Here is a 24,468-nt window from a genome sequence, read left to right as displayed (position 1 = left end):
CTTGCTTAGCCATCCTGTGTGCCTCTGCTGGGTTGTGGATTGGCTGTCTGGCTTTGGAATGACAGGGGCTGAGGATGTGCATTCACTGTAGACAGCCACTTTGAGGGGGGGAGTTTGAGGTGTGTCCTGCCTTTCCCGGATGAATCAGGGCTGGGCTGAATAGACCGGGGTTGCATTTAGAGTAGTGGGAGGAGATTTCATTGCACCTGAATAGGCCCTGTCTGCCTTACACAATGCTGTCTTCACCTCCTGCCAGGAAGCTGGATCAGAGAAGAGAGAACTGGTTTGGACTGAGCTAAGAGTCTATCTTCCACAAGAGAACAAGGGAAAATGTGGTATAAATATTGGGGCCCAGACCCTAAAACTTTAGATTACTTATGGGCTCAAGAGGAACCGCTACCAAGGAGAAGACCTGGGAAAACTTAAGAAGTGCTTCCCCTTTGCTGTGTGCTGTGTGAGGTTGGCCTACAGTGGCTGTTTCTGTCATGGAGAGGACCATACATTTGCTGTGTGCTGTGTGTATCCTGCTTGAAGAAGATCTCCAAGGGCTTGGTGTAGAGCTTGCCTCCTATTCTGAAGTCTCAGGGACACAAAGACTTCATTTCCTCTTTCCTCTTGCTTCTGCTGTTTCAGCTGCCACAGAGGAAAATAGCAACACCTACGCCGGCGAGTGATGCCGCAACCTGCAACAAAGCCGTGGGTTCCGTTTGTGAAGTGCACAACGCACCGGCCTGCGGTGCACCGCAGGCCCAACCCCTGCCGACACCGCACCGTACCGACTCTGATGCCGTCATGAGGCAGCTGCCTGCACCAGAGCTGAGGGCACCACTCATGACGCTCACAATGCACCGTCCTGACTCGCATCGCAGCCCGACCTCACCAATTCCGGTGCTTCATCATTGCAGAGCCGATACCTCAAGTGGGTGACCTCCTGAGTCCATCCACCCCGCATCGTCGTAAGGAACCAACACCTCGTCACCACCCCGATGTCACCTCCCCAGCAACAGTAAGGAACCGAAGCCTCAACTCCTCTGCATCACAGTAAAGAACCAACACATCACCTCCCCTGTGGTCATAAGGAACTGCCACCAACCGGCACCAACGAAGCATCACCTCCCCGTCTCTGTACACCATCTTTGTTTTCATCGTTTACCAAGATACTGTTCTTTAGGGTCCGTGTGACTCAGCGCTGTACTTTGCGGTTGCCAGCCATCACAAAGTCGTAAAAGCCCCAGGTGGAACTATTTGTTGCTACATGCTTTATTTTTGCGAATAACCTATTTTTGGTGATATCTTGAGATACGTATGGTGGAATTTTGTTATTTTGGTCTTGTTTGGTTTAGAAAAAGATTTCCTATATTTCTAAACTGATGTGGTCTCCATTTCTAGTGTTTTCACTGTGTTACTGTATGTGTGCACAAATATTTTACACACTGCCTCTGAGATAAGCCTGTCTGCTTTTGCCACATGCCAAGGGGGTGAGCAGGGGTTCTCTAAGGGTGTAGCTCCCTTATCCTGACTAACAGCAAGGGTCCCGACTTGGACAAAGGTGCAAACCATTGCCAAGTAGAGACCCCCATTTCTAACCGACACCAATCCAGCCAGCTTTATTCCAGTCCACGTCTGCTGTAGCAATTACTGTGGCCCCAGTCAAGAGAACTGCAAACATTTCCCAGATGCACTGGGAGACAACTCCTGGCATCAGGGACATTTTTTCATTATTATTTGTCTGATGAAAGACCACCAACCTACACAACCAGTTTGTTCACATGGGCATCTCTGGGTCACAAAATATCCCTACATATCCACAACATATGGAGTCTCGCAGAGTTCCATAATATCTCCTGTTATCTTCAACCTTTACATAAAACCCCTTGGGGCTCTATAGTAGCATCAAGAGTCATCAATATGCCAATGATACACAACTCTACTGGAAAGTGTTCTCTGCTTCAGCCTTCCAACATTTCAAACATGCACATCATCCAGACCTGGATGTACAGTGCTTACCTGAATCTCAACCCAAATCAAGAAAGAATTCCTATTATTTGCCAATAACAACAAATAAGATGCTGCACAAACCTGGCTCCATGACACAAACCTTGATGGCTTCGAACCCCAACTTTCAGCGAATACGAAGTTAGTTGGATTAATCTTGGATGCCAATCTCACCCTCATGAAAAAAATTGCCAAAAACATAAAGACAGCCTGGTATTTTCTCTCTTTACTAAAGAAAGTCAAATAATTTCTTCCGAAAAGCAACTTCTTAGCTGCTGTTCAAGCCCTCATACTTTCACATCTGGGTGGAAGACTCACCTGTTTAGAGAACACTACATCACAATAAATAACTGTCCTCAACTCAGCTTCCTTTCCTATTAGTCAATGACTTTATGAGTGTCTTTGACCAAGTACAGTGCTCTGTTGCCTTTTGGGTAGGTTTGTGCTATAGAAATACCATGTGTGTGTATATATATATCTATATATATCTATATATATATTCACTGAAAAAACCATAGGTTTCAGACATGTTATAGTTAGCGGAAATTTTACTGATAAAAAACCAATGAAATTCCCCCGTTATAGTTAGTGCAGGCAACTATAACTCACGCGACCGCAATGTTCTGCTGATGCTAATACTGTATTTAGACACTTATTTGCCCATGTCTTCTTCCATAAATTTTTAGCTATACATATATTAGAAATATTTTTTTTTCATAAAGACACATATGTCATCAGCAGAAGATTGCGGTCGCGTGAGTTATAGTTGCCTGCACTAACTATAACGGGGGAATTTCATTGGTTTTTTATCAGTAAAATTTCCGCTAACTATAACATGTCTGAAACCTATGGTTTTTTCAGTGAATTTGCAAGGTTTTTTAAATGCTAATTCCTAACTATAACGTGTGTGAAACCTATGGTTTTTTCAGTGAATTTGTACGTTTTTTTAAATGCTAAGTTACTTTACGCCATTCGTGGCGTGCACGCCCACTTAACGCAGTTCGTTCCGTGCACGCACGGTGCGCTTCGCGCACCGTGCGCGCACGGTGAGCACGCGGTGCGCTTTGCGCACCGCGCGCCCACTTTACGCAGTTAGTGCCGTACACGCAAGGTGGGCACGCAGTGCGCTACGCGCACCGCGTGCCCACGTTACGCACCGTGCGCACATGGAGGACATATTATGCGCTTCCTTGTGATAGGTAATCTGTTAAATTTAATTTGTAAGTGATGACAATAATATGCCATGCACAGAGTTTTTTTTTTTTTAATTAAAATTTTTAGCGTAAGCGCACCGTACGCGTACGGTAAGCGTAATCGGTGAAATTTTCAAAAAATAAAAATTTACCGTTTTTTGCCTTTGAGGACTCAACTAACATGGCTATGTGCATGGGCGCTGTCTAAACAGCCCCTTTATATGTTTTTTGCCTTTATTTACAGCCCCCCCCTCAGAGTGCGAGAGAGAAAATGGCGGCCGCCGCTTCCTGGTTTCGACCGATTCGAATGTTTACTTAGATGTAACAGCCAATCAGAATCGCGCTCGCGCACGCCACCGTACGCGTACGGTAAGCTTACGGTAAGCGTACCGTAAGCTGGCTCAGATATATATATTGATTTAAAGGCTATTTTCTCAGAATCTACTGAACAGATTTACACCAAACCTACAAAAGGCACTTCCTTGACCTGAGGACTACCTCTCTGCCAAATTTCTAGTAATTCTGTTCAGCCGTTCGGGCTGTAGCCCTGTCTAAAGGTCCTATGGAAAAATGCATGGGAAAAACGCGTTTTGGGACCCCCCTTTTATCTCAGCCCCCGCTTGACGAATCCCCCCGAGACTTTCAGGGTAGGAACAGAGCGTAGCGCCCCACCTATTTTGAGAAATTCGCGAGGATTCGTCGACCGGCGCCAAAGTTATTCAAAATAGAATGTTGCGGATTTCCTATGGAAAAGGGGTCCTAACTATAACTACCTACTGGCGACCGCCAGTAGGTAATATGTATATATATATATATATATATATATATATATATATATACACACACGCATATATATATATTGTTACTGTGTTTTGCCAAATCGGCTCCCATCCTAGAAGCAGGAACTACTTTGGTGACCAAAGGCTGCCACTACCATACCAAACGGTTGGTCGTAAGCTTGTCAAACTATAGACAACTCTGTTAATGGAGGGTGGTCTTACACCGCTTTAGAGAGGTAAATTCATAGCAGGGTTGCAAGTTATCCACAAAAGATAAAGGTACATTAAATTTGCCTAAATGTGAATAATTTCAATATAGTCAATAGTTATCCTGGAAAGCTGGTGTGATTGTGGCCCTGAACATATTGCTTAGTATGTGGGACTTTGTTTTACAGACAGGATCCTCATAATAAAAGAAAAGTGTAAACACACCTTGTCCCTCATCCAAATCACCCCCAGGTGCCGTCCATGACAAATCTATCTTCTGCTCTGCTATTCGGGCCTCAAGGTCAGTAATTTTTGATGGAGGATATATATCAGGTTGATATCCTGGTGGAATCGCAGACACCAAGAAAGAGCCCCCAGAGGTGGTTCTGCTAAAGCTTCCCAAATTCGCCTGAATGTCGTCATCAGAGACTGCAGGCCTTGACGGATTTGTATGGACAATACCTAGAAAACAAAGATATTTTTCTTCACATTTGAGCAACCAATACTATTTTTATTTTACAATTCACTCAATACATGACATCAATGAGACAAATACCAATATATAACAAGCTACAGAAGCAAAGAAAGGTTCCCATATCCAATTTAAATGGTACTATTGGTTAATAAACTAGACTGGTCACAAGTTTTAATAAATTGGAACTGGGGGTTTCAAATTGTGAACCAACTATTTGTGAATGAAAACTGATTATGTGAACTGATCTATGAACTATTAGTACATAATTCAAAGTTGTCTGAGAGAAACTATATCAAAGAAACCCATCAATCTTGTTGATTCAGATTACAATTATTTTATTCCATTGTCCAATTTTCGATTCAATTTCACTTTCTGGTAGTATTCTTTCCATTATTTTCAATAATATTGCATAATTAAAAAAAATTACTCATCCAGCAAAAACGTATTTCACGATATAATCGCTTCTTCAGGGCTGATTTCACAAATTTGATGCTTGTATCTCACCTGTCAGATCTTCTTCACAATTCAGCTTGAAAACATTAGACTGGCCTTCACAGTATTATTAACTAGATTAACCCCAGTAGCACACATGATCCAAAGTAGTCATCAATGCCCATGAAAAGGATATCTCCTCGCTACTGTAATGCCACAGATCCAATTCTATTAGCCGAGTTTCAATTTGTGACCTCCTGTGATTGGCTGCAAACGTAGGAGTGGTGTCCTGCAATGGACAGGTGACCCAAATTATATTTCCAAGAAGGAACCTTTTTAGGTCGAGCCTAGGCAGCACACATGCGTGGTTTGCAAGACCTGTTGTATTCAATAAAACAAGTTTGTTCCCGCCTGCTGCTCACCATAGGTTGACTTTAGTGTCGCTCTTCGTTGCTGCCTCCTAACTGGTTCACGCAGCCAATACCTCACTTCCATTTAAGGCTGATGAGCACCGGCCACGTGCAGTTTCCTTCTGCTGTGATTCTTAATATGTTGTTTGTGAGAACTTTTTTTGCAAATGTTTCCTGCATGTCAGTGTCAAAGTCAAGGCAATGGGAGGCTCAGCCTGTGACTCTTGTGCACCCCACACTTTTCCTCCCCCAGCTCCTCTTATGATCCATGTCCCTTATACCACTTAGCACACCCGCCCTCTCTTCCTCAGTGTGTTGTGGCCACAGTTGTCCCGCACCTCCCTTGGCTCTGGTATTTTAATTGTTTCCTGCCGGTGCACATCAAACAGGGCCGGACTAGGAACAGAAATCGGCCCTGGCAAACTGCTCAGCTGGTCCCTCCTGGAGTGAGGGGGTGTGCAGCCGAGCAGTTTGCGAGGGCCAGTTTCGGCCGAATTTGTTACAGGGGGCCGATATTGCCGACCCCTGGTAACAAAAACGGCCCCCAGGGGGCAAAAAAACGGTCCCCACCCTATCGGCCTACCGGGGAAATGCTCGGTGCCCGCTATGGCCAGTCCAGTCCTGACGTCAGAGCGAGGGCGACGAAAGGGTCAGCCTGTGACTCTCATGCATGCCGCTCTGCTCCTCCGCTACCTCCTCTTATGCTCTGCATCCCTTCTGCAACTTAGCGTGCCACCATCCTCTCCTGATCAATCAGTTATGGCCATAGTGTTGACACTCCAAACCCTCGTTGGCTCCGTTATTGCAGCCCCTGTTCCGTGTGTGCAGGACAAAGCGAAGGAGGCGGTAGGCTCATCCTGTAACTAGAAGAAAACCTCGAGAGCAAATCAAACAACTTCAACAGACACTAACAGTGCACAGCTGACACACTGTTCTTGCTCATTTAGAGCCTTTTAAAAATGATCTTAGGCTTCAGTCATCTGAAGACACCAAATTTCCTTTGCTTTGTCAGGCCTGCTTTCAAGTTCGAGAGATAGGGGTGAATATTTACCATCTGTGGTACAGACGAGAAGCAGATGTGCATTATCAGGGCAAACCAAATCATTGTAGAAGAAAACTTCTAGCAGCTGTTTGATTTGGCACACCATGGAGTTTAGAAGACACTATGGGGCACGGCGTTAAAATTATCGCCGCTTTAGCGGCAGGAAACTGCTGCTAAAGCGGCGATGATGGGCTTGATAATATGCCGCAGAGAATTCTAATAGAAGCCCATGTTGACAACAGAACATTTGCGTCCATGGGAATTCTCAAGGGCATATTATCAAGCCCATTATTGCCGCTTTAGCGGCAGTTTTCTGCCGCTAAAGCGCCGATAATTTTAACGCCGTTTCTTGATAATATTCCCCCAAGTACGCAACAAAAGCTGAAAACTGCAGGCTACATCACAAGCATCAGTCATAAACATCACACGATTCGAGAACATTTACTTTCAGCACTTCTGCTTTTACTGGATTGAAGGTTAAGATGAACTTGTTTGTGACTACCAATCCAGGAGTTATCTTCAGAAGCAGCTGCATTCCTCAGTGCTGCCTCGTGCATAGGTCTCTGCTGGCTCAGTCTCAAGAACAGTTCACAAGTCTGTAAGAGTATATCAGCCGCGGGTGTGTCCTGCACAGTCTCTGCGTGCACCTCCTCTGTCTGTTTGTCATGTATAGTCTATGAGAGCGCCATGTCTGACTCTGTGTCATGTACGGTCTGTGAGAGTGCCACCTCCAGCTGTGTGTGCTGTACAGTCTGAGTGTGCAGCCACTTACTGTCATGTACACTCTGTAAGAGTGCTGCCTGTGCCTGTTTATCATGTGCAGTCTGTGAGAGTGCCACCTCTAAATGTGTGAGGTGTGTGGTCTGTAAGAGTGCAGCCACTGACTGTGTGTCATGTACACTCTGTAAAAGTTCTGTCTGTGCCTGTTTATCACGTACTGTTCGTGAGAGTGCAGCCTCTGACACGGTGTCATGTACAGTTTGTGTGAGTGCCACCTCCAACTGTGTGTGGTGTTCAGTCTGTGAGAGCGCAGCCTCTGACTGTGTGTCATGTACACTGTACGAGTTCTGTCTTTGCCTATTTGTCATGTACAGTCTGTGACAGTGCAGCCTCTGACTCTGTGTAATGTAAATCTATGAAAGTGCTGCCTCCAAGTGTGTGTGGTATAGAGTCTGTGAGAGTGCAGCCAGTTACCGAATTAAACTCTGTCTCGCGTATTTTACATTTCATTTTATTAACAAGATATCTCCACTATGTTTCTTGCCACCATATGTGAAAGCCCCATGCCTTTTAACCACACGCAGTCAGGGCCGGCGCTAGGGCGGTGCGATCGGGGCCATCGTACCGGGTGCTGACTTGAGGTGGGGGGCGCCATGTTTATTGTCCTAAAAGCACCTGATGCTGCGTTCCTAGTCCCAGCAATAAAAATGTCAAGATAACTCATTTGAATAATGTACTTCCTGGAGAAAAACCGGAGCTTTGTCTAAGAAATTTTGACTCTTAGTTCAGAGGGTTAATATGCCTCCTGCAAAGAGCGTGTTCCATTCAGATCACAAAGTGCATATGATGTAAATTGGTCAACAGGTTACCTCTTTTGTCGGACAGATCCTTCTGTTACCTGCAGTTTATAACTTAAGATCCTAATATGTTAATTGTCATCAAAGAGCTGCATGCAAACTGCAAGGAATGTATTAGAGCTATGTGGTTTTTTTCCCAGTCTTTCATTAGCCTAATATTTCAGAAAGGGTTCATTTGCATAGAAATCAATTCTTATTATTAAAGAAAACCCCTAACAGTGGTGATACATTTTAAATTCTGAATTTGCGTTTTTCCAGACCAATGACTCTTAAACTATACTGCCTACCAGAATGGATTGTTGCAGGGATTCTGCTCATGCACAGAACTATGCGCAGGAAACCAGGACCTCAGTGAATTGTGGTGTACCAAAAAAATCACCTCAGTACCCAGAACCCCTATCCGACTAGCATCAGTGTCTCATTAGTTCTCCGTATCGTCTCAAAGCTACCAATGATTAGACAACCCAGAAAAAGCGACTTGGAGTACTCTCAGGAATTGTGGGAATCAGAAACACCTTTTCGTTATTATTCTCATATCAGTCCACAACAAGAGTAATCAGAGACACGGTAGAGTTTAAAATGTTTATTTTTAACTACGTGCTCTAAGGTGCAGTACTTTGGCTAACATAAGCAGACAAATGATTAAAAACAAAACCATCAGCGTTGTTATAATACTATAGAAAACGAAGGGAGAAATCATATTACAAATGATAGTGGAAAACTCCCACCCTCCCTTCGCTAGTAAACTAGTTTTATGAAACTAATAGAAGGTCTCTAGGCTTGAATGGGGAACCCCATACCGTAAATATCAGCTTAGGTGAATCACATCACAGGATCAGCTCTGCTCTCTGTGTGTGGAAAGGTTTTCTCCAAGTGTCTGAATCATGCATGCAAAATGCAATATTAAAGGAACCCGAGTTTCAGGTATTTGCTGCTGTGTGCGTGTTGTGTCTAGAGTGTGGGCCGATCAACCTGAATTCAACAGCATACATTGTTATTTGACCTTGACGGCTTCTGCACACAGTGTTCAGACTAAGGTCGCGGTGGACGTCTAGGGCTGTGAACAACGGACCGTTCTCATGTGAAGAAAAAGCAAGCAAGCAGTTTTCTTGTAATAACCTGCAGTGTCGTGAGCAAAAGCAGCAAAGTGGCAAGATGGTGTTTTACATCTAAAGCGCTTATGCTAACATAGCAATGTGTGCACATAGAACCCGTCCTCAATACAGGATGAAATGTGACTCCTACTCCTTGTAGGCATCTATCTTATGTAACATTTCCTATACACTCATTTACACATGTATGATTGTCTCTGTGCAATGTGTGTATGTTGTAAAGTGTTCTGACACTTTAAACTGGTATGAGGGGCGCTATACAACTAAATTAATCTAAGAAACAGTGGTTATGGAGACGAGGGGCACTGTCAAATGGTGGTAGTGAGGGAATCTGTGGCGGAGGTGGTCAATGGGGGGGCACCAACAGACACTGTGGCACAGGGCGCCACCAGTGCTAAAGCCAGCCTGCACGCAGTTGCACTGTGCCTCAAAAAACAAAAAAAGCAACCGGGAGTACAATATCACTTTCTACCCGAGACCCCGGGCTCATTCGGAGTCATTACAGCGCGGAGCGCATAGGGCGCTCAGCAGATATTCACAGACTGTGTGTTAGGGATTACATTAGTTTCATCATTTGAAATGTCCATGTAACTCAAGTTGCAAATAATTAACTCGCTGTTCTGCTGACTCTCTTAATTTTTCTGTTTGCATCCAATTTTTTTTCCCTTCAGCAAACTATTTAGCTAGTTTAAGAACTAAAATGTGGTAGCAAAAGGCTTCATACTGTAGGTGGAAGTTTTGCCGGTTTCCTGTACGCCCCTGCTGAGTTTTAGCACTCACCTTCTGGGTCTCCGTCTGTGTGGTGCCTTTGCCGCTGCTCCTGCTGTCTCCTCCCTCCCGCCGCCGCGTTTGTTTCGCTTGGCTGCAGTGAGGAGGGAGGGAGAAACTACATCTCCCAGGCATCCCGGCTGCCCCACTCCGGAGGCGGAGTTACCATCTCCCGCGCCCGGAGGCGCTTTAAATCAGGCTACACTCCCCGCGTCGCGGGCTCGCGCGCGGGCTAAGCCCAGGCAAAGGGCGGGCCCTCTGTGGCCCTCAGAGGCCAGAGGAGGCTGGGCTGGGCCCGAGACCCTGTTGCTACTAAGCTGTTGGACTCAACGCTGCTTTGCACAGTGAGACCTTTATATTATATTGCGTTTGGACTGCGTTGGACTTTCGGTTATTGTTAGGTATGTGAAATGCGTGATTTCACCAGCTGATGGTGTGTAAAATCTAGTATAATTCTGTAAGCTTTATTCGGGTATTATTGTATTTTAACTATTCTTGTAGTATGTCTAGGCAGAAGGCCCCTCCTGGACCACGTACCTTGGACAATTATTTGGTGCAGGTGGTGAGCAAAATAAATAATGAAAGGCGGCAGTCACTAGGGATAAGTACATCTACACCGCTGGCAACCCCTACCCAGTCACAGTCAGCCCCTTCATCATTGGATGATAATAGTTGTATTAATACTAATAATTTGGATGGTTTAGCTGGGGTATTGACCGAGCATGAGCAGATTCTCCCCATTTTAGCGGATTTAGATGATTCCATTGATGACGTAGTACAACACTCTCCAGCCCCAGTAGTGCGGCAAGTTAGAGCATGTGGGAAAAACCAAATTAAAAGGGGTGGAACACGCACTGTAAGGAAACGGGCAGCCTCTCCATTAAAACATTTTGACACAGATGAGGCTGTCAAGTCTAATGATGTCAAATTAGACGCCGATTAATGAAGAACCTAGCGGACACTGTTGACCTAAAGATCAGAGGTATTATGCACCCACTTGTGTCAAAAATTGAACAATTAACAGTAGAAGTCGCTAGACTAGGCGGACTCCTTAAAAAGGCTATTGAAGAACCAGGAAGTGTAACCACCCCTATAATTAGTGGAAAATGCAACACCCAGGTTGTTCCCTCTATGAAAACTTCAGGCAGTGGGGAGAATGTTACACATGACTCCACAGCTCCCCAAGCATTAATTTGCAGTGACAGTCAGGCTGCCACTATTACCAAAAGTAGTGAGTGTTGGGAAGAAATAAGGAAAGGGCATGTTACTAACCTCCCGCCTGAATGCGCACCATATGTGGTAGTACTAATGAATGTACCGCCATTAGAAAATGGGGGTCACCAGGAAACACATGCCTCCTTAAAAAATAAAAGTATATCCTGGCTGAACAAGCAATGTAGTTTTCCGTTAAATTTTTCTGACCAAATCCTGACTACCAGGAGAGTTAAATGGATAGGGAGTTCTAGAAAAAGCTCAAGGGGGGATTGTGTGATTGTAAACTTCAAACATCCACAACATGCTGCCACTGTTCTCCTAAGAGCTGCGTCCCTCCCGACCTCTGATGCTAACGTATGTGCTCGATCGTTGGGTTTCTTTTACAGTCATCTTAACACTAATCATTGCGAGAACAGAGGCAATATCACCTACCCGGCTACCTATAGACCTTATCCTGGTATTCCAACTCAAAATAGATTTCATGCCTTTAGCTCCCTGGACTCTAATGATTGACCTATGCTGGGTGAAGAGCAGTTCCAAGAGAAGGCTAAAAGTATTGGTAGGGATGACTGCGTAATTAAAACTACAATCATGGCTACACGACCTATGTCCTCATTGACCGAGGTAGAGACTGTTGTAGAGAGACATGAGGAACTGTGTAAAATGGGGCAGCCTATCGGGGGGGCCTCTGTCACTGGACCTGTAACCACGAATGTTGGTAGAAGAGGCACCCGTACCACATTGGTTTGCTGGAACGTGGCCGGCTTAAAATCAAAGGGCAGAGATCCAGGCTGGAAAACTTTTATTAGCAAGTATGATATTTTATGTTTCCAAGAAACCTGGTGCAAAGGTGATGTTAATTATGAGGGATTTGTGTCCTATAACTTACCCGCACGGGGAGAGGGACCTGGTAGAGCCAAAGGGGGTCTACTTATACTTATATCGGTCCATCGCCGGATAGTGGTTAATAAGTATATATCAGTAGGTGATCTTGTACAGATGCTCTGGATCTCTGAGGGCAAAGGCCGCAATATCCTTTTGATTAACTATTACAACAATATCTTCGACGGCACCAGGAGTAAAGTAGTAACAGACCTGGCCAGCACCATTGATACTCTGAGTTTGGAAGTCAATGTTGTATTTGATATTATCTGGTGTGGGTACTTTAACACCACGCTGTGTGGATTGTCACCGTTAAAAGCTTGCGGGGTTACTGATAATGCTGGATGGGACGTACTGCACTTTGGTCATGATACCTACGGGGAAACCTTGCATAAACTAATGGGTTGTCATGACCTGGAAATATTGGAATGTTGTAAGGATGGAAATGGCTTGCCCGTTCCAACTTTCAAAAATTGGCGTACTGCTTCTGTGATTGATCATGTGATAGTATCTTCCAGTATTATAGATTGTTTTGCCCCTCCGGAAATTGAAATATCAGCCATAAGTGACCACAATTGTATTACTGTGGCCACCACCTTGTGGGAAGATAGTGCTGTAGAGGTGGGAACTACAATCGATAATGTAGAAGCTCACAGGGCCAATGGGGTAAGGCTTAGGTGGGTAGGGGAAAAAGCCTCGGAATTGACTATCGCTATAATAAAGGAGAATTTGGTAGACATTGTTTTTATTTTGGAAAATAGATTTGACCATGAGCGGGTCTTATCTTTTTTTAAAGGAATCAACACTGCCATTGATGCAAAGTTTGCCTGTCGTAATAGGGGCCGCTTAAGGATCGGATCTGGTTGGTTTGACCATCGTTGTTCGGCAGCTCTAACCAGTCTCAAGCAGGCTTTAGCAAAGAAGCCCAGGGATAAAAACGTAATAATAAATTTGAGGACAGAATATAAAAACGCTCTTAAACATAGGAAGGGGGAACTGCAGCAGCAAGCTTGGGACGCACTTAATCAAGCTGCAGAATTATCTAATTGCACACTGTTCTGGGCAACGGTTAACTCACCATTTCTTAAAGAGGCCAATGTACCCGAGTTAACTGCAAATGTTTCCAGCGAAGGGTGGATTACCCACTTTTCAATTATTTTTGACTCTGGTAAAATTACTGATGCTTGTTCCTCTAGCTGGCCTATTTTGCCACTTGATATCTCTGTTAGGGAGGTCGAAAGTGGAATTCGGGCGAGTGAGGGTGGGAAAGCCCAAGGCCCGGATGGGGTGCCGATTGACGTCTATAAAGCTGCACCTGAAGTCTGGGGACCCTTGCTGCCCGTTGTTTTTAATGCTGCTGTTTGTACTGAGCCCCCCCCAACTTGGGGGGAGTCTATTATTGTCCCAATTTATAAAAAGGGAAGTAGGTCCGATGCAAAGAACTACCGCCCTATTTCTCTATTGGACTCCTCTATAAAGGTTATGAGTAGAGTCATGCTTGTAAGATTGGAGGAATGGGTGGAACAGGATTGTATTCTGGCAGATTGCCAGTACGGATTCAGGAAAGGCAGGGGTACGCTTGATCAATGTGTTAATCTAGAACTGCTGATCGGGAAGTATACTGATGCAAAACCAGGCCTTATGTACCTGTGCTTCGCAGATCTGAGCAGCGCCTTCGACATGGTGGACCACTCGATCTTGTGGCCAACCTTGTTGAAAATGGGAGCACCAGAGGGTATAATATTCTTTCTTGCCAGAATGTACGAGAAATTAAAAACTTGTGTGCGCTTTGGTAATAAGGGAGAATGTACTCCAAACTTTGGCGTCAAACGTGGTATAAGGCAGGGTTGTGTTTTAGCCCCTCTTTTATTTATTTTATTTATTAATGGAATTGATGCTATTTTAAAGGAAGTAAACGCAGATGCTCCCATGATCAATGGTGTTTCAGTGCCGGTGCTATTATATGCCGATGACGCTGTTTTGTTATCTAGAACATCTGTGGGACTGCAGCGGCTGATGGATAGCTTTTCGTCCTTTATTAAAGATAGGAAACTTGTTATTAACAAAGGGAAAACACACACCTTGATTTGTGGTTCAAAGAATTTAAAACATACCAATAAAGGTTATTTTATTGATAATGAAAAGGTGCAACAAGTGGATAAGTTCTGTTACCTAGGTATTACCTTTTCTTGTGATAAGAAGTGGATTCATGAATTTAATAATATACGTAATAAAATGGCTAGAAATGCCCACGGCATCTTCAGATTTCCCACTAAAATCGGGGACCGCAGGACCGGGGATATGCTTAAGATTTATCAGGCCAGATGTGTAACTATTGCACTGTATGGGGCAGGAGTTTGGGGCTATTGTTGTGCCCATAATCTACAGCTGGAAGAAAATCTTTTCCTTAAAAAACTTCTATGCTTGCCTACCTCGGCCTCTAATGCTCTGAGTCACCGTGAATTATCTGTTAATTACTTACTTGACTTTTTATCCCTTAGGCCTTTGATGACCTGGCGGTCTATATGGCTGAAGGATGAGAAGTCCTTTACTAGATCTATTATTCAGGACTGTCTGCGTTTAGATAAATTTGTAGCAATACCCTGGATTAAATACATCGTTGTATGCTTTTCAGATATTTTTAACATGAATATTGTAAAAGATCCTAAAGCAGTTTTATCGATCCCTAAAGCTGAGCTAAAAAGGGCTTTTCTGGATTTTGCAGGGAGAAAGAGGGCAGTTGCAGACGGAACTTTGTCCACTGTTATGTTTTACAATAGGTACCTATCTATGGAAGGATTTCCTGTCTATTTAACCTTGGTTACTAGGCCCTCGCATAAATTTGTGTTAACAAGACTCAGATTTGGAATGGCACACCATTTGGTGGCCCATCCGATTGTGAGTAAACATCCATTTGGGCCCTGTAGATGTGATGGGATCTCCATACAAAGCACACTGCACTTTATTTTTTTCTGTAAACTGTACACAAATTTTCGTATTGCTTTTCTTAAACCTATGTTTGTTAAAAATGGAATACGTACAGTTGAGCATGCAATGAAATTAATATTTAATTTGCAATCTGCAGACATCTGTTTTTATACTGCAACTTTTTTAAACAAATGCATCAACTCCAGGAAAAGTATGTGTTTTTAACAAATTGTGTTTTTTCTGTGTTTTACCCAATTTATTGTGATTTTAAAGTGTTGCCAATGTTCACTGTAACTCTCCTTTCGTACTTTTATAATGTGTATTTTTTGTGCTTTTATGGTCATTAATTTGAACCGAATAAAGCTTAATTGAATTGAATTGAATTGATAGTGGAAAACACCCACCCTCCCTTCGCTAGTAAACTAGTTTTATGAAACTAATAGAAGGTCTCTAGGCTTGAATGGGGAACCCCATTCCGTAAATATCAGCTTAGGTGAATCACATCACAGGATCAGCGCTGCTCTCTGTGTGTGGAAAGGTTTTCTCCAAGTGTCTGAATCATGCATGCAAAATGCAATATTAAAGGAACCCGAGTTTCAGGTATTTGCTGCTGTGTGCATGTTGTGTCTAGAGTGTGGGCCGATCAACCTGAATTCAACAGAATACATTGTTATTTGACCTTGACGGCTTCTGCACACAGTGTTCAGACTAAGGTCGCGGTGTACGTCTAGGGCTGTGAACAACGGACCGTTCTCATGTGAAGAAAAAGCAAGCAAGCAGTTTTCTTGTAATAACAGCTACCTGCAGTGTCGTGTGCAAAAGCAGCAAAGTGGCAAGATGGTGTTTTACATCTAAAGCGCTTATGCTAACATAGCAATGTGTGCACATAGAACCCGTCCTCACTACAGGATGAAATGTGACTCCTACTCCTTGTAGGCATCTATCTTATGTAACATTTCCTATACACTCATTTACACATGTATGATTGTCTCTGTGCAATGTGTGTATGTTGTAAAGTGTTCTGACACTTTAAACTGGTATGAGTGGCGCTATACAACTAAATTAATCTAAGAAACAGTGGTTATGGAGACGAGGGGCACTGTCAAATGGTGGTAGTGAGGGAATCTGTGGCGGAGGTGGTCAATGGGGGGGCACCAACAGACACTGTGGCACAGGGCGCCACCAGTGCTAAAGCCAGCCCTGTATGCAGTTGCACTGTGCCTCAAAAAACAAAAAAAGCAACCGGGAGTACAATATCACTTTCTACCCAAGACCCCGGGCTCATTCGGAGTCATTACAGTGCGGAGCGCATAGGGCGCTCAGCAGATATTCACAGACTGTGTGTTAGGGATTACATTAGTTTCATCATTTGAAATGTCCATGTAACTCAAGTTGCAAATAATTAACAAGAACTCGCTGTTCTGCTGACTCTCTTAATTTTTCAGTTTGCATCCAATTTTTTTTCCCTTCAGCAAACTGTTTAGCTAGTTTAAGAACTAAAATGTGGTAGCAAAAGGCTTCATACTGTATATGTTTTTGACCCTAAAGAGCCAGTTCCCAATCTGTTAATTTAAGTGCAACTAATGCCATAAAACTGTAAGCTGGTACTATGTTCCTTGGTGGATTTTTGGAAATGTGCACAATAGTTGTGGTGCGATGCATTATAAAACAATACCCACAATTTCTGTCACTTACCATAATCAAATGTGCAACCAAAAACAGTGTCTTGTTTACTAAGGTATACATGAGATTTTCGTACCTCCCATCTATGTAAGGCCTTGTTGGACTTGGCCCTTTTTGCAGGGTCATCCCTAAACTTTTTGCCTTCCTCCTGTATTTTTTCTGACCTGGTGTTGGCTGTTTTATGACTCTGGGCACCTTACCACTGCTGACCAGTGCTAAGGTGCATATGCTCTCCCTATGGTAAAATGTTAATGTTGATTGGTGTCCATGTTTGGCTTATTTGGTTTACTATATGCCCCTAGTAAAGTGCACCAGGAGTGCCAGGGCTTGTAAATACAAATGCTGCTGGTGGGCTTGCAGCACTGGTTGTGCCACCCACAGAAGCGGCCTAGTAAAATGTGTCTAGGGTCTGCCACTGCAGAACCTGCGCGCGGTCTGGTACTGTCGCTCTGATTGCGCAAGTGCACCTACTTGCCAGTCCCCAAACCTTCACTTAACTACATATTAGTCACCCCTCTAGTAGGCCCAAGGGCAGGGTGCATTGTAGGTATAAGGTAGGACATGCCCTGATGTGTGTGGCATGTCCTAATAGTGAATTACAGCCATTTTCGTTTTTCACTATTGAAGGCTACCTGCTCTCCATAGGCCAGAATGGGCTGCTGGAATTACTACACGCTGTAATCACAGTGGACTCAGAGAGCATGGTAGAAAGTCAAGCTTAGTATGCCTGAACTCAGAATAATAAAATACTTCTTTTAGTAAAGTTTATTTTAATATCCTGTGTTTGTAAATACTACTTTTAGAAAGTCAGTATTTACTGACCTGGCCATTTCAGTCCGCCTCTGCTGTGTGTGTGTGTTCTGCCTAGTAACAGTAAAGGAGCAGGGCTGGGGAATTCCAGGAGACAGGCTGGCTGCCAGGTGGTGGGTAGAGAGATTACACCAGGATGGGTGGGAGGAGTACACCTTTGACTCTGAATAGACCTGTGCTCTGCCACCACAATGCCGGCTCCGCCCCCTGTGGAGCGGCTGATGTCTCTGCCCTGCTGCTGAAAGGAAAGAGCAGAGTCACCACAACAAAGTGCTCCAGAACTGGACTGAGCCAGGCCCAGGCCCCCTGGCGACAAAGAACAAAAGAATTGTGCTATAAAAGAGGGAGCCCTGCTCCTAAGAAATCAGATCCTGTTTGCGCCAAGAAGAAACTCTGCCTGAAGAGAAGGACCTGGGAAAGCTGCATGGAGGACTACTGTCTCTGACCTGTGAGACTGGCCTGTGGTGGGTGCCTTGCTGCTGAAGGAGAGGAGGAAAAGACTGAGAAAAGACTTTGAAATTCAACTTGTGCTGAACAATCTCCAAGGGCTTGCTGGTGAACTTGCCCCCTGAACTGCGCCCCAGGAACAGTGGGCGCTACCTTTCCCTAAGAAGAAGAGAAGCTGCTGGAGGTGACCCTGTAACGCTGACCCCCAGAGAACCTGTGTGCTCCTCTCTCTCTCCGAGCACCGCGACGTCTGCCACCGGGGCTACCGTAAGCACCGCAAAGGCCTGCCTGGCTGGCCCAAGCACCGCAAGCAACTGCCCCCCCGAGCCGTAGCTCGCAACGCAAGGAAGAGACCCTGGACGTCCAAGCGCCGAGCCTCTGCGACCCTGCGCCGCTGAGATCACTGTAAGGACCCCAAGCACCTGTTCGTCACCTGGACGAAGCCGACAGCGCTGCGACGCGCTAGAAATCACCCCCGAGCCGCCCCTCCTTCTGCCAACCTCGTTGTGCGCCGGGGACTGTCCTTGAGTGCTCCACGAAGCACCGCCGCCCTCTGACTGCAAGGGACGACAACGCGACGTGGGACACCTCCTTGTGGACTCCTGAGGCCGCAGCGAACCTTCCCCTCGAAGAACCAAGGTACTGTGATCTGTGCGCCTTGGTACGACCCGTACTTGCCTTTGTACGAGCCGTACCTGCTCTGCCGTCCGTGTACGGCACGTCTCTGCCTCTGTACGGTCCGTACAGCATCCAAACCATTGCCGGCGCTCACGCGAGAAGCGTGAGAAACGGCACGACGCGCCCAGACAGCGGTACGAAGCGTACCTGAGGCGCTATGAAGCGCACAGAACCTCTAAAGAAGCTATTTTAAGTGGAATTTTGCCATTTTAAGAACTGTGGACTGCCGGAAAGCATTTAAAAGTAACTGGAACATTATTGAAGCAAGAGAACTGTATTTTGACAACCTGCCTAAAGAAATCTTATATATAAAGAACTTTATTTTGCTATAAATGCAGCCTTGTGTCTTTGTGTGGTGGGGTGGTGATTATTGTGTGGGACAACTTGAACGCTTAACCTAATGCCCTCTGGAAATCTAGTCTGACTGCTCACGCCACGTTACCTAGAGGGTGAGCAGGGGTTATTTTTAAAGAGGTAATCCTACGCCCTGACTTAGAGGAAAGGGTCTCTGGTTGTCGCAAGTGCATGCCTGCGCCAACCAGAGACCCCGGATTCTAACAGTGGTGGCAGCGGTGAGGATTTACGGATTTGCGTTCTTGGTGTCTGCACAGTGATTACTAACCATTGCACAGTGAGGACAGTCCAGTAGCTTGAGCCACAGAACTTTTTATTTTTGCTTGCCAAGAAAGAAGATCCCTTGTGTTTGAAGTCATGCCTGGCCCAAACAGCATTGAGAAATCGCTCTCTGAAACCTCTGAAATCCTAGGAATGGAATGGGATGCGTCAAAACTGGACAGCTACACAAAAGTAGAACTCAAGCACTTCTGCAAGAAGCTAAAGGTTCCACATGTAGGATGCAGGAACAAGACAGAGCTCTACAAGGCGCTGAAAGCCTGGATTGAATCAAGGGGTGCAACTAAGGAAGTTACACCATTGAGACCAGCGGAAAGCGTTCGCAGTTTTGGCAGAGGCCTGTCGCCAGAGGAGCTGGCAGACAGACAGGCCACCAGGGATCATGAGATAACATTGGCATAGCTGGAATTGGAAAGCCAACTGGAGCTAGAAAGCAAGAAGCTGGCTCTGGAAGAAAAGAAAATGCAAATGGAGCATGACTTGAGAATGAAGAAATATGATATGGAGCTCGAGAGGCTTGAGGCCATGAGTGTCTCAGCCCAGCAGCAAGAAAGGTGCGTAGCTCAGAGATTGAGCTTTTCTGAGTGGGAGGAGGAATCCAGCTCAGATGGTGGCAGCCATATTGAATTTTCTAGTGCTGAGAGAGTAGTACGCACACCCAGAGATATGACGCCTGACTTGAAGGAGGGGGTTAACATACACCAGGAGGTTCAAGGGCATGAGGTAGCTCCAGTAGTGCGCAGTATCCCTGAAGGGAATAGGGTAACTGGCGCAGGGGTTCATGGTCCTAGTGGAGGGAGGGACACTCTACTGACTCTAGCTGAGAGGTGCAGGGAGAGGGGTTCCCCCAAAATTGAAGTCCTGGTGGGTGAGTGTGAAGACCGCCCAGAAGAGTGTGGGTTGTGTGACAGTGACAGTCAGATACTGTCTTGCCAGTCTCAGGAGAGTGGTGTGGAGTACGTGTGTGAGGCACTGGATGGTAAGGTGAAGGATAGTTTGGTTAACCCTGCTAGGGGGCTGTGTGATCCAATTGTGGAAGAACATATTGTAAGTCCCTGTTTTCCAGAGCTATGCCAACACCTGTGTGAGGGTGAGTTCTCTGACCGCAGAGAGCTCACATTGGAGGCAGACCTTATGGTGGAGTCCAGAGGGTCTGGAAAGGCATTGGGGAGTGATCCCGAGAGGAGTGGTTCAGGAATCTTCAAACCCAGTGTGGTGGAAGTGGCTCAGAGTAGCCCAGCTAGGTCCTGTAGTAGTGAGAGGGGTGTAGGGCCTCACGTCCTGTCTTTAAGGGGAAGGAGTGAGAATGGGTTATGTCCCGGTAGTGCCCAACCTCAGTCTCAGAGCCTGGATGGTTCTTTAAGGGAACACCAGGTGGGGAGCCTAGTCTGTCCTGAGGGGCTGCCCGTTGTGCGGGATCCCCTAGTGTCTGGTGAACGGGAAGTGTCTGTAAGCAGGCCTCCCTCAGTTCTGGTGTCTGGCAGTACCGCTCCAGTTGGGAGGGTGCAGAAGTCCAGATTGAGGGGTGAGAGGGGGAAAGAGTCCCCAGTGGAAAAACCAGTGGGTCAGGGGCCAGCCAGAAGGGCTGCGTCACCAGTGAATGACCATGGTGACACCACTTCTGTCCTGGGGGATCTTCAGGCACTGTTAGATGGACAGGGGTCGGGAGATCAGCGCCAGGCAGACTGTCACACGACACATGAGTTATGTGTCACCCTCAGGGGGGGCATTCGTGCTCCCCGGGAAGTCCTGGGGCGCCAGGCAAGCGTTCAACCGCATGGGTTGGTTCCAGGGTTGGGAGGCCAGGTTCAGGTGTTGTCTGACCTGGAGGGTGGGACAACTGTAATTAGTGTCCTGACCCATGTTGCTTCTAGGGGTACCACGCCAGTTGGGAGTGGGCAGTACTCTGGAAGGGGGTGCAGAGGGAGGGAGTCCTCACCTCTGACCCCGGCTCAACTGAAGGGTTTAGACCCTCGGTTGGAGGGCCAGGTCCAGGGTGTCCCCCTGACCTGGACGCCCAGTTGCAGGATAGAACCCCTGAACTGGTGGGCGAATTGCGCTGGACACCTGCCCCAGGTGCCCTGGCAATTCTGGAAGGGGGTACCACTCCAAGTGGGAGGGTACAGAGCCCCAAGGAGGAGGACCGGGTGTGGGAGAGGCCACCCCAGTCTTTGGTCCAACCGCTGGGTACAGGCCTGGGGCTGGTGGGTCAGTGCCAGGATGTCATACCTGACCTGACAGGAGGGAGAATGGACAAAGGGTGCCAAGCACCTGGGGCTACTGCCCCCCGCTCCCTGGTGCCACAGAGGTTTGAGAGCCCTGAGAGGCATACGGCCTGGGTCTCATCCCTGACTACTGTCAGTGGCCGCTGTAGCATTTTGCTGTCTGTCTGTTGGGACACACCTGTGGACCAGTTAAGGTTAGGTGTTGCACAGGTAGTGTCCACAGGTGAGGAAAAGGGTTCCCCATGGATCGGCTTTGTGGGCCCTGAGAGTATGGACAGAGGGAGTCCGATAGGTTCAGATTGGCGTAGAAATGGAGTCTGCCCCTGCAGTTGCGGGCCATGTCCTTGTTCTATCGCCCCAAGCAGGGAAGACCATCATGGTGGTGATTGGTCTACCCTGCGTTTTTGCTGGAAGGGGGTTGTGTTGGACTTGGCCCTTTTTGCAGGGTCATCCCTAAACTTTTTGCCTTCCTCCTGTATTTTTTCTGACCTGGTGTTGGCTGTTTTATGACTCTGGGCACCTTACCACTTCTGACCAGTGCTAAGGTGCATATGCTCTCCCTATAGTAAAATGTTAATGTTGATTGGTGTCCATGTTTGGCTTATTTGGTTTACTATCAGCCCCTAGTAAAGTGCACAAGGAGTGCCAGGGCTTGTAAATACAAATGCTGCTGGTGGGCTTGCAGCACTGGTTGTGCCACCCACAGAAGCGGCCTAGTAAAATGTGTCTAGGGTCTGCCACTGCAGAACCTGCGCGCGGTCTGGTACTGTCGTGCTGATTGCGCAAGTGCATCTACTTGCCAGTCCCCAAACCTTCACTTAACTACATATTAGTCACCCCTCTAGTAGGCCCAAGGGCAGGGTGCATTGTAGGTATAAGGTAGGACATGCCCCGATGTGTGTGGCATGTCCTAATAGTGAATTATAGCCATTTTCGTTTTTCACTATTGAAGGCTACCTGCTCTCCATAGGCCAGAATGGGCTGCTGGAATTACTACACGCTGTAATCCCAGTGGACTCAGAGAGCATGGTATAAAGTCAAGCTTAGTATGCCTGAACTCAGAATAATAAAATACTTCTTTTAGTAAAGTTTATTTTAATATCCTGTGTTTGTAAATACTACTTTTAGAAAGTCAGTATTTACTGACCTGGCCATTTCAGTCCGTGTTAGACGGCGACCTCAGAGGAGCCTGGAAGGCGTCCTGACTACCCTGAGACCCACCCTCAAAGTATCGTAGCCGGGCACTGGCGGGAGACTCCCCAGGGGGAGGAATCTCGTATCTAGGATCGTACTTCTGGCACCACACGACACAGAGTGACCACACCGGGTATTCTGAGAAAACAATCTTTATCAAGTAGGTTATCACGGCAAATATGTACAAGGTGAGCACGGGCTCAAGAGTCTCGGAAGGGGTAGGGGGTAGCGGGACAGTCTCTGGTAAAGGTTCAAAGCAGGGACGTATCCGGCGCACAGCTCACAATCCTCGAGCTGGGGGATACGATGTTGTAGTCGGGGTCCGGCGGGACCGTGAGAGTCTGTTGGAGCCGCGAGTCACTCAGCGGGCTCAGGTACAGGTTCGGAGGTCTTACGAGTTTCAAGGAGCCGCGAGTCACTCAGCAGGCTCAGGTACAAGTTCGGAGGTCTTACGAGTTTCAAGGAGCCGCGAGTCACTCAGCAGGCTCAGGTACAAGTTCGGAGGTCTTACGAGTTTCAAGGAGCCGCGAGTCACTCAGCAGGGCTCAGGTACAAGTTCGGAGGTCTTACGATCTTCAGGGAGCCGCGAGTCACTCAGCAGGGCTCAGGTACAAGGTCGGAGGTCTTACGATCTTCAGGGAGCCGCGAGTCACTCAGCAGGGCTCAGGAGGGTCCAAGTTCCAGGAGCCGCGACCACGTCGGCAGGCTCTCGTTGTTCCAGCGTCGAATCTGCCGGACAGACCCAGAGCACCCCTTGTTATAGGTCGACCCCTCTTTGATGTCCGGAGTCTGTGCAGGCAGGGGTCTTGTCACCTGGGGGTCGCTTGTCGGGATTTCCTGCTATTGTCTTTTGATCCTTTCAGGGCCGGGTCGGGAGGAGTCCCAGACACCCAGCAGGCATGGAGCCAGCCCTCAGGGAGGCCGGAGGGCCGATCGAAACCCATCGTCCCGGGGGAGTTCAGAGGTGCGATAGAAACTGCTCCTCCCTCTCTCATCCACTGGAAGCGTGATGTCCTCCAGCCGGAGTGGCGCCTCTAGGCCCGGGTCGTGCTGGGGCCGGGCGGCCATCTTGGTGCATGAAGTGGGCACGCGGGCCCGGGGTGGCCGAAAGGAGAGAGGCCAGGGACGGGGATGTCCGGGTCGGTGCGTGTGTCCTGGTGGGGAGGTTCGGCTGGGCCGTGTGCTTGGGCTGCAGGTACCAGGTTTCGGTGGTGCGGGGGCACGGAGGGCCATTCTACGAGGCCGGGTCCAACACGCGTCCCCCCCAGCTGAAAGCCGGAGAGAACTGCCCATCAGCTTGGGGGGTTCTCTTCGCTGAGGCGGAAGAACCGGGAGAGGCCGTCAGCATTGGCGTGGTCCGTACCAGGGCGGTGTTCCACGGTGAAATCCATCCCCTGGAGGGAGATTGACCACCGCAGTAGCTTGGGGTTTTCTCCTCGCATCTGCATGAGCCATCGCAAGGGCCGATGGTCAGTTTGGACTCTGAAATGGGTGCCGAACAGGTAGGGTCGTAGCTTTTTGAGTGCCCAGACCACGGCAAAGGCTTCGCGCTCTATGGTGCTCCATCTCTGTTCTCGGGGCAACAGCCGCCGACTGAGGAAGGCGACGGGCTGGTCTAGGCCTTGGTCATTTACTTGGGACAGGACGGCCCCAATGCCATGCTCGGAGGCATCGGTCTGGACTATGAACTCCTTGGCGTAGTCGGGAGCCTGGAGGACGGGGGCAGTACACATGGCCTTTTTTAGGGCATCGAAAGCTTCCTGGCAGGCAGCCGTCCACTGCA

The 24,468-nt window shown here is 47.1% G+C and overlaps 1 protein-coding gene across 2 annotated transcripts in view; it reads right to left on the bottom strand.

Moving 5' to 3' along the window:
* The window catches only part of LOC146834646 (calcium-activated chloride channel regulator 1-like), a 1,200,823-nt gene that overhangs the window by 3,848 nt on the left and 1,172,507 nt on the right, over positions 1–24,468 (bottom strand). For both annotated transcript variants that reach the window (XM_085602117.1, XM_085602118.1), the window contains exon 13: positions 4,400–4,636. In XM_085602117.1, the coding sequence (XP_085458243.1) occupies positions 4,400–4,636 (237 nt within the window). The remainder of the gene's footprint in view (positions 1–4,399; positions 4,637–24,468) is intronic.

This window comes from Triturus cristatus, chromosome 4_2 (assembly GCF_964204655.1).
Source record: "Triturus cristatus chromosome 4_2, aTriCri1.1, whole genome shotgun sequence".
In the NCBI taxonomy this organism is placed as follows: Eukaryota; Metazoa; Chordata; class Amphibia; order Caudata; family Salamandridae; genus Triturus; species Triturus cristatus.
Note: the sequence above shows the minus strand (reverse complement) of the source record. Positions and strands in the feature narration are given on the sequence as shown.